This window comes from Vipera ursinii (genome assembly GCF_947247035.1).
Source record: "Vipera ursinii genome assembly, chromosome: 2".
NCBI classification, from domain to species: Eukaryota; Metazoa; Chordata; class Lepidosauria; order Squamata; family Viperidae; genus Vipera; species Vipera ursinii.
Genome location: NC_139513.1, coordinates 78623647 through 78637943, shown reverse-complemented (window position 1 = coordinate 78637943; position 14297 = coordinate 78623647). Strand labels below are relative to the sequence as shown.

The 14297-nt window shown below is 38.6% G+C and overlaps 2 protein-coding genes across 3 annotated transcripts in view; one reads left to right on the top strand and one right to left on the bottom strand.

Annotated features, from left to right (window-relative positions):
- GEMIN5 (gem nuclear organelle associated protein 5) overlaps positions 1-922 on the bottom strand; it is a 35538-nt gene extending 34616 nt beyond the window's left edge. For both annotated transcript variants that reach the window (XM_083355723.1, XM_083355724.1), the window contains exon 1: positions 714-922. In XM_083355723.1, coding sequence (XP_083211849.1) covers positions 714-882 — 169 coding nt within the window. In that variant the 5' untranslated portion in view covers positions 883-922. The remainder of the gene's footprint in view (positions 1-713) is intronic.
- Positions 923-1000: 78 nt separating this feature from the next.
- MRPL22 (mitochondrial ribosomal protein L22) lies at positions 1001-10403 on the top strand. The gene is made up of 7 exons (XM_083357235.1): positions 1001-1115; positions 1223-1268; positions 5736-5865; positions 7183-7248; positions 7830-7907; positions 8911-8980; positions 9649-10403. Exons 1-7 carry the CDS (start codon positions 1091-1093, stop codon positions 9858-9860), a joined length of 627 nt encoding a protein of 208 aa, XP_083213361.1. The 5' UTR covers positions 1001-1090; the 3' UTR covers positions 9861-10403.
- The last annotated feature ends 3894 nt before the right edge of the window (positions 10404-14297 follow it).

The following is a 14297-nucleotide window of genomic DNA, read 5'->3' as shown; positions in this document are numbered from 1 at the left end:
GAGTGTTCCCAAATATAAACAGATATAATAGTAATAGTAATAGTAATAGTAATAATAGTAATAGTAATAGTAATAATAGTAATAGTAATAATAATAATAATAATAATAATAATAATAATAATAATAATAATAATAATAATAATAAAGTTGGAGGGGACCTTGGAGGTCATCTAGTCCAACCCCCTGCTAAGGCAGGAAACCCTATACCATTTCAGACAAATGGCTGAATATGCTCCCTTAACCAACTATAATAAGTAATGGACTGCTCCTTCGTGCAGAGCATACTTCAGGTGAAATTAACAGGGGTTACTGAGTCAGTCTGTAAAATGGACCTATTTACCTTTTTTCTCTCTCTCTCGAGCTAACCCAATAGCTAAATTTAGTCGCAGGGGAGCCAAGACGAAACAATCGCCTTAAAACAGTCCACTGGAGCGATATACTTCCAGAAGGCTGGTCTTCACAGTTGGAAAACCAGGCAGGTAAGTCAGCTGAAAGCTTTCCCACCTGGTCCCCATCCACCAAGGACGGCGAGAAAGGAGGCTATTCTGCGAAGTGGCAACTGCTGTTCTTTCCTAGGGCCGCCCCGAGAGAAGAAAAGGGGCTTAGGCACCACGGAGGAGCTGGTGGCTGGTTGTGGTTATGATAGTGGTGGTGGTGGAGGAGGAGGAGAAGAGGAAGCCCTTGCCTGCTGAGTCTCAGCCCAGGACACGTACCATAAAAGGTGGGAACGGAAGCGCGGACCTCCAGGAGACACAGGCTGTGCCGAGCCGCGAAGCCGAAGAGACGCCCGTCCTGGGAAGCGTCGCTGCACCGGCTGCAGTACCAGTTAGGAGAAGCGGGCAGCACGCGCTCGGCGGCACCACCGCCCGCCGCCGCAGCCATCGCACGAGTCCCGAGGCAGCGTCGCGCTCGCGTCGGGGCTTCCAGGAGGCTCCCGGCAGCCGTCACCACGCACCGCCGTAAAGCCGGCTCTAACCTCCCTCACGTGCTGTCGCAAAGGGGGGAAGCGCCGTACGGCAGCTGCTTTAGGTCAATCCGCCGCTGCTCTGGCTTTGGCTGACCGGTCGGGCTTTGGCTGAGGGCTGCGGAGATGGCGCTGCCTGGGATGCTCCGCGGTGAGCTTTGCGAGGCGATCGTCCTGCGAAGTTGGAGCGGGTGGGTGGGTGGGTTGCTCGGGGATCCCACGACCCACATCTTCTCTCTCTCTCTCTCTCTCTCGCAGGGATTGCCCGCGCGTGGAGCCTTGGCGGTTGCCCTCGGGCTGGGAGGTGAGCTTTGGCACCTGAAGTTCGCGGAAGTTAAATCCATCAAGGGACAAAAATCTGTGAAAATAGTTATTTAGGGTACAGCCTTGGCTTCCGTTGGTATTTTGTGCAGTGCTGTATTAATTTCGGGATTTAATCTGTTACTTACCACAGACCCAAAGCTTGATGAATCTCTTGGGAATAAGATGTTGCCAGGAGGATCTGTTCTTGCCTTTCCGCCTTATTTGTTTCTCCCCCTGCCCCAGTATTTTTCAGTGTTTTCGCCAATAATGCTGTCTTGAGAATGGTAGCTGTAATGATCATTTATTTGAATTTTAATGAAATTAACCCATTTAATATTGCTTGCGTTTTCGTGATTTCTGCCAAGCCTTTGCTTTCTCTGTTTGTATCTGTAAAGTTGTCAAAGTGGATTACAAATTGCAAATGAAATGCAAATGCATAATACAAATGTCCTCCACATCGTGCCCTCAAGCTGTGTGGGACATCATATTCCAACATATTGAACCAGTATTTCCAATGTCTATTATAATGCATTTGATATCCTTTAAGATGTTGCAAAATTCCTAGTAACAAAGAATGATCAAGAGTGATTCACAGCTCCATGCATTTTCAAATTGCATATTGAAATCATACTAACAAATGAATTAAAATAGATTATGTTCAATCTCCTTTTTGTCCTTGGTATCAAATTAGCATGGATTAAATTTAATATAATCTATAATACATTTTTAAAAACTTCATAAATAGTATTTTGTAAAAATGACAGTGTACCGCAATTTTCAAATTGCAAGAACCCACTATATAGTTGATTAGAATTCTTTTTTCCCCCTGAATTCTACTTTCCTGAAGGAATGGCAGTGGAAAAACCATGATTCTTTGCTCCCATTATCCACTTAACTTCCAATAAAAATCCCTGTTTGGAACCAGTGTCAGGATATACAACAATAGGTTTTTTAATATAATATCTTTATTAAGTTTCAACATAATACATTAAAACAGAGGTCCCCAACCTTTTGGGCACCAGAGACTGGTTCCATGGAGAAAGGTTTTTCCATGGATCAGAAAGTGCGTGGTTTTGTGTGCTGCCTGCATCCCACAGATGGGGCTTTGCTTGTTTGTGTGGCTCGGTTGCAGCATGCCGCAGCCCGGTACCAGTCCATGGACCGGACATTGGGGACCCCTGCATTAAAATACAAAATAACATAACAGAAAATGGCAAAACACATAGATGCCAAAAATGTATCTTAACAAATACAAAGGTGACCTCTGACTTTCTTTTAGTACAGACATACCTCTCTCTAGCAGACATGTCAAACTCGTGACATCACATGATGTCACACAACGTTTCAGGACAGTTTTGCCATTGCCGGCAATGGGGTGGGCATGGCTTCCAGATGACGCGTCTGCCCCACGGCCCGGCAGTTTGACACCCCTGCTCTAGAGTTAAAGAAATAACACCAATCTGTTAAATATCTTAAAATACTAATAATCAACTTACTAAAAACCCGCATTCCTAAAATGTTTTCTTAATTTCATATAAAAGATAAGTTATCAAATGCAAATATGCTTATGTTTAAAAAGGTACAATATTTTTCTAGTTAAATCCAATCCAAACTTCAAATTCCAAAATAAATTTCCTGTAAGAAATTTACCAATGGCCTCCAGGTCATATGAAATGTAATCAAATTATTGTCTCTAAGCAAAGCAGTCAATTTTGCCATTTCAGCTAGTTCCATTTAATTTCAAAGTACATTCTTCCATTGTAGATATATATTCTTTCCATCTTTGGGCCTATAACAACCTCACCACCATTTTCATATGTAAAAACAAAGTCCTATATTTTTTCTCCATCTGTTTATCTGCTATCCCTAAAAAAGTTTCTGATTGCACTATTACAACCATTTTCAAAATGTTTATTCCAAAGCATGAATCCTAAATCTTTAGAAATGGAGCAATAGGAAACAATATTTATGGAGTCAGATGGTTCATTAGTTTTAAGTGAAGGCAACAACATATCTTCCAAATTCAATTGGTTTTGGCAGTCACTAGGTTTTAGACAATATGATTTATCAAATGAAGAGGACTGGGCCATTTATAGCATCATGGTCCATGTTCTCTTCTATTGCATTTTCTTTCTGTCTTAGGCAGATCAGGAGCTACTAGGTAATCTGGCCTGAAAAATTTGTGATATAATAGTGGGGACAATGTTTGTTTGGTGGCTTCCTCCTGTAATTAAAATAATAATTGACAAATAGATCTTTGCTAATATTGCTATGAGACACTGATAATACAAAATCTCCCAGATTTGAATAGTCCTGTGGTAGTTATAGCCCAGGGGTCTTCAAACTTAGACCTTCTATGACTTGTGGACTTCAGTTCCCAGAATTCCTCAGTCAGGCACGCTGGCTGAGGAATTCTGGGAGTTGAAGTCCACAAATCATGAAAGGGCCATGTTTGGAGACCCCTGTTATAGCCAGATGTTTCTCTTCACAAATTCCATGCAACACTGGACTTAATATTAAGTGTAATAGGTAAAATAGGGAACTAAAACTATGTTTTAATTTGTTTTAAACATCAGAAATAATACAAATAAAGTAGCAATTATTTTTAATGTATTTTAATAAAAACATGGGATGCTTTCCTGCTTCTGGCCAGGATGGTGAGCCCAGCAGAGAGAAAGCAGGTGAAGGCACGATGTGTAGGTCAGCTAGGGTCATGGCTGCAGGGTGGCAATTGTAAATGCAGGCTGGCCCAAATTTTTATGTGACTGCAGGGGTGCCACAACAGTTGTACAAGCACTGGTCACAAGCTCATTTTTTCAGCACTTTTGTAACTTTGAAGAGTTGCTGAATGAATAGATGTTAATTCAAATTGATTGGCTTTTGAGTGTTATTCTCTGATAATACGAAAACATTATGTATTTAAAATCACTAGATGGCACTGTAAGGTATTTGCTTTACACAGAATAGGTTACTGAAGGAAAACTTTCTTTCCATGCAATTTAAGAGTTAGTATAGAGCCAGTAGAGAAGATCTAAAGATACATACAGAAATTCTAGAACCTAAGAGGATTTACCTTTCTTAGACAGTAGCCAGCTGACTGCTTCTTATGAATGTGAGGAATTTTTCACTAGCTCTGATATTCTATACTTCTTAAATAATTGGAATCAAATATTACCATGTAATGTTTCAAAAAGATATTTCAAGGGCACTAAATATGTGCCTAGTGTAATTTCATACTCAAATTATTAAATAACAGTAGACATGAGTTCCTTTATTTAAAACAATATATTTCGTATTTTTGTTTTTGTTACATATTTGTTGTTGTTGTTAGCTGCAAAGTCGTGTCCGACCCATCGCGACCCCATGGATAACGTTCCTCCAGGCCTTCCTGTCCTCTACCATCTTCTGGAGTCTGTTTAAGCTCACACCTATTGCTTCAGTGACTCCATCCAGCCACCTCATTCTCTGTCGTCCCTTTCTTCTCTACTTACTCTACTTACTACTTACTCACTACTTACACTAAAGAAAGTTTATGTGTGATGAACTATTCCTAAAGTGCATATGCAATATAAATGAATGAGTGAATGTAAGGATTAAAAACTGGATGGCCAGCCCCAGACTAAACAGTTAAAAAGAACAAACTGAAAACTGTATGGAAGGAAGAATGGAATATAATAAGTATAAAATGAGAGAATCCAAGAATGACTGATAAAAGTAATAGTAATAACAATCTCATTGGCTAGATTCACACATTGTACTAAGTCATATGTTTTGCTTTTTGATTACTGTTATATACCAATTCAGCTAGTGCAATTTTAAACCACAATTTATGATGTAACATAAATATGAGTTGTTATTGGTTGATTGAAAAAAATAGCTGGTTGTTATGGATCCCTTTTTGATCTACAGTAAGCTACTTTTTAATGGGTGAAAGTGACAGCTGTCACTGAAAATCCCGTACTTTAACGGTACTTGAGTTTAGGCTCATGTGTATCTACTTCACTTTGCACCAAAGAATTATGTTTGTTGTTTCCATATGGTTAGATTATACATAAATGCAAGATATTAATAAATAGCTATATTTGTGGATATATTGTTTTGCAGTGCAGTTGAGGATGTTGGCCTAAAATGAACATTCCACATCCTATTGTGTACTAGGTTACGGAATTAGAATAAATATAGTTTCTTTGGGATGAATTTAACATTCAATATAATAATTGTTGCAATCAGTGAGGTGTTCTTGGTGCTCTCTGAGCTTGCTTGTTTTTTTTTGCAGACATGTCATTATCCAAAACAGGTAGCATCATCAGTGGGTAATGAAATGTCTGCAAGAAAACAACCAAGCTCAGAGAGCACCAAGGACCCTTCCTTTCAACCCTGAGCTACAAATATTCTCCTTTATGTATATTGCAGCCAGAACCAGTGATAGGATTTAGCTTTTGTAAAATGACAAAACCTTGTCTTGTAGGGTACTGGCATCTTCCAGCATTCCTCTTCTATCAGATACATGCAGATCTTTCGGGTACAGTACAAATTGGGAAAAAAAGAACAACATTACCTATCCTCCACAAGGGCCAGATGAACCTCGAAGACCAGCAGTAAGTCCTAATTTTATGAGGAGTAGTTTTTGAGATTGTGTTGGAGTTGGCAGTTATAATCATCATCATGTCCTGTGCAAAACAGGACATGTTGATCTTATCAATAATTCTTCTAGATGTCAAAGTCTCACTAGCATAGATGGCAGTTGGTATGACAATGGCATTAAATAATCTGACCTTGGCTCCTGTATTTATGGTGGACATGGTCTATAGTGAGCACGTTTGTTGGAAGACAGCAGTTATAATAAATGTAATGAAATAAATGTTGAGCATTTTATAGCATTTCATTTGGATTAAATTCATAGGCCTAAATATATATATATATATATACAAATAATTTGTATACCAATAACTCCTTGTAGTTCTTTGGCATCTTTGGGGTGAGATAGATTATGAAAAACCATAGAAGACTTCTATGTCTTCTTTCAGAACCATTCTAGTACTCATCACTGCAATAGGGCAATAGCGCTCATTATTGGGAAGGTGCAAATTTTAAGGTAATGCATTTTATTTCATTAGCAACTGAGCCTTTCTCTTCCAATGATCAACTGAGAATACCCAGAAGGGAAATGTAAGATCAGATGGAAGACGTAATGGTAATAGAGAAGAATGTCAATGGCATAGTTGAGTGGACTCTGGTCAAGTTAATTCCCATATCTCCTATAAAACTGTGTTAAAATTTAACTGCTTCAATATACCATGCTAATGGTTTATATAAAATAATATCAGCCACAATGTCAGGATTTTCTTAAGATACCTGACAGCTTCTTCTAACTAGATAGTATTCAGGTAGATGGACTAGTGCAGGGGTCGGCAACCTCGGCTCTTTTATGACTCGTGGACTTCAACTCCCAGAATTCCTGAGCCAGCATAGCTGGCTCAGGAATTCTGGGAGTTGAAGTCCACGAGTCATAAAAGAGCCGAGGTTGCCAACCCCTGGACTAGTGTATACAATTGATCGGCCTGTGATCTTAGGTGATTGCTTAGTCACTTCTCATATTTCAGCAGCCTTGCCTAGAAGTCCTATGAGATTCAGCTGACTGACTTTTATTTTTTAAACTGTAATTAAAATTAAACTAAGTAAAATTAAAACTGTAATGTGTATTGTCTGAGCTGTTAGAAGATGCTCTAGGGCTGTGGTTGCTGGTATGTACTATAAAACAATTTGATTCAAAAAGTTACATTTGAGGTTTGAGTCTTGAATGATCTTTACTCTGTCTCTTCTGTTCTCAAATATGGATGCATTGATTTGAGGATAAGTTGCTATAACCATTTTATGTCAGCTACTTTTATGTAATAAACATTTCTTTTTTAAAGGAAATATACCACAGTCGACGAGATATCAAATATAACAAGGATAAGATGTGGTACCTGGCCAAATTGGTAAGAGCTGTTTTGGTAGATTTTTTAGATACATGTTTATATGATCCTGATAGCTTTTCCTGTCTCATCAGCTTATAGTTACGCTACTTCAGTGTTTTACTCAGACCTCAAAACAATAAATAAGAACCAATGTGATACAAGTAACCATTGCTTACCGATTGCTTATTCAGTGGCTATTTGAAGTTACAACCGCTGAAAAAGGAGACTTACACTGGTCACAGTATCCCCAGGGTCACCTGATCATGATTTGGGTGCTTGGCAATTTGCACACATTTATTTTGGTCGTAGTGTCCTGCAGTCACATGATTGTCATTTGTGACTTTCATAGCTGGCTTCACGGTGGCATCACACTTAACAACTGCAGTGATTTGCTTAACCACAGTCAGAACTGATGTCATAAGTTGGACATAGTCATATTCTGTTTCACTTTACGACTATGTTGCATAGCGACAGAATTTCCAGTCTCACTTGCAGTTAGTAAGTGAGGACTACTTGTATTGCTCTTTTATGCCAAAATATGTTTGCCATTATAATAATTTTGAGACCTTTTTTGCACAAAATATTATTTTCTTCCATTTCAGATACGGGGAATGGGCATTGATGAGGCATTGGCACAGATGGAATTCAATGATAAAAAGGGAGCAAAAATAATCAAAGAGGTATGTTACAGTTTTCTTCAAAATGTGTTTCCAATTTTTGTTAATCCCATTTATCTTGAGAGCTTTTCTGAAATTTATTACTCAGTATATGCAGAGACTTTATCTGTATATTATGTGGATTTTTGATTTCCAAACAAGGTTTTATTCTTTAGAAAATATGACCATTTGGCTGTGGTTAAACTTGATATATAGAAGGTGAGAGCAGGGAATGGGTCCCAGGAGTTAGGAAGCAGAAGAATAAAAAATGCTAATGCAAGAAAGTTAAAGAAAGTTTGCTAAACAGTAATGGATTAGAAAAAATATGTCTGACTATGTTTTGACAGAAAACGGAAATTGAGATAAGATAGAAATGAGTCTTGGGAAAAAATTGTGATGCTTAATATCAAGGTGGAATGGAGTCCAGCTCAGTATTGTTGGGGAATGGAATTTAATTAAAACACTCTCCATCTTAAGGATGTTGGGACTGGATGATTGAAAGACGCTCATGTCATCATGTGGCCAGCATGAAAATATAGAATGCATTAATCTTCCCACTGAAGTGGTACCTATTTATCTACTTGCATTTGCATGCTTTTGAACTGCTAGGTTGGCAGGCTCAGCAGTTTAGATGCTGAACTTGTCAGCTGGAAAGCCCACCGCCCAGGTTCAAAATCAGAGTGCCATGCGATGGGGTGAGCTCCTATTACTTGCCCCAGCTCCTGCCATCCTAGCTGCATATCCTCAAGTTGGAGAATATCACCAGCTTCTGCTTCTCTGGGACATGGACCTGTATGAACTTCTAAAAGTTAACTAAGGCAATGCTCTGCTCAGTGATCTGGCAGTAAGGCTCATGGAATAAAAATCCCATTAATTAGGTTAGGATACAGAAGCTTCTGCTCTGAAGAGCGTAGGATTTTCAATATGCTAAGATTCAAATATTTCTTTGTAGAGCTTTAAAACTCTTAAATTGAAAATGTTCATGATCTCTCTGACTTTATTATTTTTCCCCCCTTTTTCATAATAGGTTCTTCTGGAAGCCCAGGAACTAGCAGTGAGAAAATATAATGTAGAATTTAAATCCAATTTATACATTGGTAAATACTTTATAATTGCATGAAACTTTCTCAAAAAAAGCAGAATGTAATATAATTTATAATTTATAGATAATCCTCAACTTACAGTTGGGACCACAATTTCCATTGCTAAGCAAGATGGTTAAGTGAATCATTACCAATTTTACGACCTTTTTCCCATGGTTATTGAGCAAAGAACAAGAACAGAGAAAAGGGTTTAAGAAACACTGATGTATAAGTAACATCTGACAGATTGTTTATCACTTTAGAAGGTGCTTAGCTACACATCTTACCTGTAATATTTTTATTTTATACTTTTATTGTGTTTACTTGTTTAATGCTTTATATAGAATTTTGAACGGTGTCAAGATGAGTCACTGATGTGAGACAAGTTTCCAGAAGTAGCAACACTCTTGGCACAACAGCAGTAGGCAGAGGTAGCTGATGAAGACAAAAGAGAAAAATCTTTTTAAAAAGTAGTCCTGCTAGTTCAGAATGAAGGATAGCAGCTGTCACATGTTTTAAAATGTATTCATCCATTCTTTTTATTCAATTGGCTTGATTATCCTAGAAGACTGAACCATGTTCTGTTTTCTTTGAGATGCATTAAACAGATAATGAACTGACTGTCTACTAAGTGTTTCTTTGGATCTCTGTTGTAACCAGGTTTTTCCTTTGATATTCTCTAGCTGAATCATTTTCTGGAAAAGGACACTATATAAAAAGAATCCGCTACCATGGCAAAGGCTGTTTTGGGATTATGGACAAAGTCAAATGTCATTACTTTGTGAGATTAGTTGAAGGACCACCTCCACCTCCAGCACCTGAAAAGACTGGATTTGATCAAGCTAAGGAGTATATTGAAGAACTTCGTAAACGAACCATAATCAATACACTATGACAGCTTTCATAAAACAGTATATCTGTTTTTCCATTTTGATAAAAACATAAAGTACATTTTATAAGTAAGTTTTCAATTTCCTATTTCTGAAAACAGTCATACATTATACATTGGTATTTAAGAAAGGTACTTTTGCTAATGGAGAACTGTTAGAATTGGATTGGTGGTCAGAAAATAAAATATTTTTTTTTGTACTGGATAGTGGAAGGCGGTATACACAATACTTCTAATATATGCAGAACGTTGTCCTGATCTGATAAGTACCTGCATCGGAAACTACTTGGGAATCTTGTGGAAAATTGAATTTCATCAGAGAAGAAAGATTGGATATAAATAAAACAATTCCCAATGTTGAACAAACAAAACTCTAAGAGAAAATGTATTTAATACACATTAAAATATGAAAAATAAATTTGTTGGTTATTGGAATTTAGTTTCATGACTGTTCATTATCTTCTGATTTTTCATAGAGGGAATGTGTTTTCTGAACAAGAAATGAGTGATGCAATGAAATTTCAGTGCAATAAAACATTACAGATGGCACGCCTGTTCGTTTATTTTGCTGAGTACATAGAGAATTCTGTAGAACTTGCAACCCTTGAAATTTGCCTCTGTACTCAGGTTCATTAATAAGATTTCTACAGAAATGCATAAACTAGCTAACCTCAGAAAATAGATTATTTAATGGTAATTGCATAGCATGTATACTTTAGATTTCAAAATGTATCAGATCATAAAGTTCTCTTAGTTTTAATGGCAAGCAACTTTCTGTATTTTCATATTGTTAGTTGTAGATTACAGAACAAAGTACTCTATATGAAAATACCATTTATTGTTTTGTATCTTAATTTCTCAATTAAAAATTCTGAATGACTTATAAAATGAATTAAAATAGGACGCAGTTAAGATAAGATAAAATAATCTTTATTGTCATTTTTTACTGTGGGCACAACGGCACACATCAAAAATGAAATTTAGTTGCCCGCTCTCAAAATGAAACATACATGACACACACCTAAAACACTACATACAACATATGTATAGACCCACACCCTTACATGTACATAACAATAAAATATTAAATATTGTCAATCTTGAATATATAATGGAAGGAGGAAGCCTGAGAGTTTACAAAGTTAATGCTGTATGGAATGAAATGGTTGAATTTGGATGTTCTGCTACAGATACCATGAAGCCTCCTCCCAGAAGGTAACAAGGAAAACAGCTTGTGAATAGGATGTATAGTGTCCCAGATAACCTTACGGACCTGTTCCAACGCTTCTGCCTGTTCGGAGAGGTGCGCGCGCACCTCCGCCCGTTCGGAGAGGTACGCGTGCACCTCTCCAAACGGGCAGCACCACTGCCCGTTCAGAGAGGTGCGCGCGCACTGGGTGACTGGGAGCCGCAGGAGACGGCTTAAAGAGCCGCATGTGGCTCCGGAGCCGCGGGTTGCCAACCCGTGGTCTAGATTTTACTACAGCAAGATAAAATCCATAGAGTGAATATCAGTTAATAATTTAGCTGTTACATTCTGACTATTTCAGAAGTGTTCCCAAATGTATCCTCATTCCTTTGCCCATGAAATTCATTACAGCAATACAATCTAGAATGGATTATCAAAGCAAGAATTTTTCCATCAGGGCAGATACCTATGCTGGCCTTTCAATATTCATAGTAAGGGTCAGATTTACACACACACACACACACACACCTATCTTAGCACCATCAACATTGGTGGAATGTAATTCATATCTATAAACAAAGCGAGAAAATCTGGGTTATAATTGCTCTGAACTCATTTAATATGTTAATAATGCATAAAATAGAGAAAACAAATCAGCACTGTATCCCGTTTCCCAGTTACAAATAAGATAGTATACTGTACAGGTGAAACTCAAAAAATTAGAATATCGTGCAAAAGTTCATTTATTTCAGTAATGCAACTTAAAAGGGGAAACTAATATATGAGATAGACTCATTACATGCAAAGCAAGATAGTTCAAGACGTGATTTGTCATAATTGTGATGATTATGGCGTACAGCTCATGAAAACCCCAAATCCACAATCTCAGAAAATTAGAATATTACATGCAATCAATAAAACAAGGAGTGTACGTAGAACAATATCAGACCTCTGAAAAGTATAAGCATGCATATGTATGCAGTACTTGGTTTGGGCCCCTTTTGCAGCAATTACTGCCTCAATGCGGCTTGGCATGGAAGCTATCAGCTTGTGGCACTGCTGAGGTGTTTTGGAAGACCAGGATGCTTCAATAGCGGCCTTCAGCTCTTCTGCATTGTTCGGTCTCATGTCTCTCATCTTTCTCTTGGCAATGCCCCATAGATTCTCTATGGGGTTCAGGTCAGGCGAGTTTGCTGGCCAATCAAGCACAGTAATCCCACGGTCATTGAACCAGGTTTTGGTGCTTTTGGCAGTGTGGGCAGGTGCCAGGTCCTGCTGGAAAATGAAGTCAGCATCCCCATAAAGCTTGTCTGTGGAAGGAAGCATGAAGTGCTCCAAAATCTCCTGGTAGATGGCTGCGCTGACCCTGGACTTAATGAAGCACAGTGGACCAACACCAGCAGATGACATGGCTCCCCAAATCAACACAGACTGTGGAAACTTCACACTGGACTTCAAGCATCTTGCAGTGAGTGCCTCTCCATTCTTCCTCCAGACTCTGGGTCCTTGGTTTCCAAATGAGATGCAAAAGTTGCTCTCATCAGAAAAGAGGACTTTGGACCACTGAGCAATAGACCAGGTCTGTTTTTCTTTAGCCCAGGTAAGACGCTTCTGACGTTGTATGTTGTTCAGAAGCGGCTTGACAAGAGGAATACAACATTTGAAGCTCATGTCCAGGATCCATCTGTGTGTGGTGGCTCTTGATGCACTGACTCCAGCCTCAGTCCACTCCTTGTGAAAGTCCCCAACACTTTTGAATGGCCTTTTCCTGACAATCCTCTCCAGGCTGCGGTCATCCCTGCTGCTTGTGCACCTTTTTCTTCCACACTTTTCCCTTCCACATAACTTTCTATTAATGTGCTTTGATACAGCACTTTGGGAACATCCAACTTCTTTTGCAATTACCTTTTGAGGCTTTCCCTCCTTATGGAGAGTGTCAGTGATGGTTTTCTGCACAACTGTCAGGTCAGCAGTCTTCCCCATGATTGTGATTCCTACTGAACCAGACTGAGAGACCATTTAAAGGCTCAGGAACCCTTTGCAGGTGTTATGGCTTAATTAGCTGATTAGAGTGGGACACTTTGAGCCTAGAATATTGCACCTTTTCACAATATTCTAATTTTCTGAGATTGCGGATTTGGGGTTTTCATGAGCTGTACGCCATAATCATCACAATTATGACAAATCACGTCTTGAACTATCTTGCTTTGCATGTAATGAGTCTATCTCATATATTAGTTTCCCCTTTTAAGTTGCATTACTGAAATAAATGAACTTTTGCACGATATTCTAATTTTTTGAGTTTCACCTGTATGTTCACCAGCACCACAGAGAAGATGTGCTAGTTTGGTAGTTCTTTCTTACCACTCCACCAACAGCACAAATCTCCTACGTACTTTTTGCTAACAGTAGAGAACATACGCAGTTCTGAGTTGAACTGCTTATGAGAACTCAAAACAGTCAAAACATAGCAGCTAAATTATCAATTGCTACTCACTCCATGGATTATATCTTGCTGGTAATACTAAAATCTCCACTGACTTCCAGTTTATTTCTAGCACAATCCAGCTGAAGCCAATGTTGAATTAAGAACAGGAATATGCAAGTTCACAGTTAGCCACAGAAATTCACTAATGCACGTGGGCTATTGGAGTGAGGGGAACATCTCTCTGTTTTTACACAGTGCATGTCTGTGGGATGGTATTTTCAATTATACTGGCCACCAGGAGGCACCATGTAACCAGTTTCATTGTACTGTGACTTTTTAATTGTGGGTGGATGAGTTCAAGCTTCCTTACAGTACTTGGAACTAGAGTCATGGTTCCTGGATCTTCCCACTTTAGAGGACTATAGAGAGTGCATTAGCTTTATGAGCTAATTCCCATCCTTCCTTTCAAAGAAAAGGGATGGAGGCCATGTAAAAACCCTGTACATGAGAGCATGGCATAATGTAACATCTACCTCTCTTAAGAAAAGGTGGACTTTACACACCCTTTGAGAATTTCAATATACCCCTCCCTGCAGCCTCCGAGCACCAGGATCTGGAAAGCTGCTCATGTACTGACATTTGACTTAGCTTCAAAAAGAACCTAAGATTATCCCTGCCAGACATTCCTTGTTTAGCATCGTATTTTGCCAATTGTTTGTTTATTTATTTGTATTTCACATTTCGTAATGACCCATCTACCTGAAAAAGAAGCTCTGGGAGGCGTACAATATAATTGACAAAATTAGACATTAAAAATAGAGTAATT

Coding starts and splice junctions, on each gene's coding strand:
- MRPL22 (XM_083357235.1), top strand. CDS start 1,091: ATGGCGCTGCCTGGGATGCTCCGCG. Junction 1,116..1,222: donor GCTGCCTGGGATGCTCCGCG/GTGAGCTTTGCG, acceptor TCTCTCTCGCAG/GGATTGCCCGCGCGTGGAGC. Junction 7,249..7,829: donor TGTGGTACCTGGCCAAATTG/GTAAGAGCTGTT, acceptor CTTCCATTTCAG/ATACGGGGAATGGGCATTGA.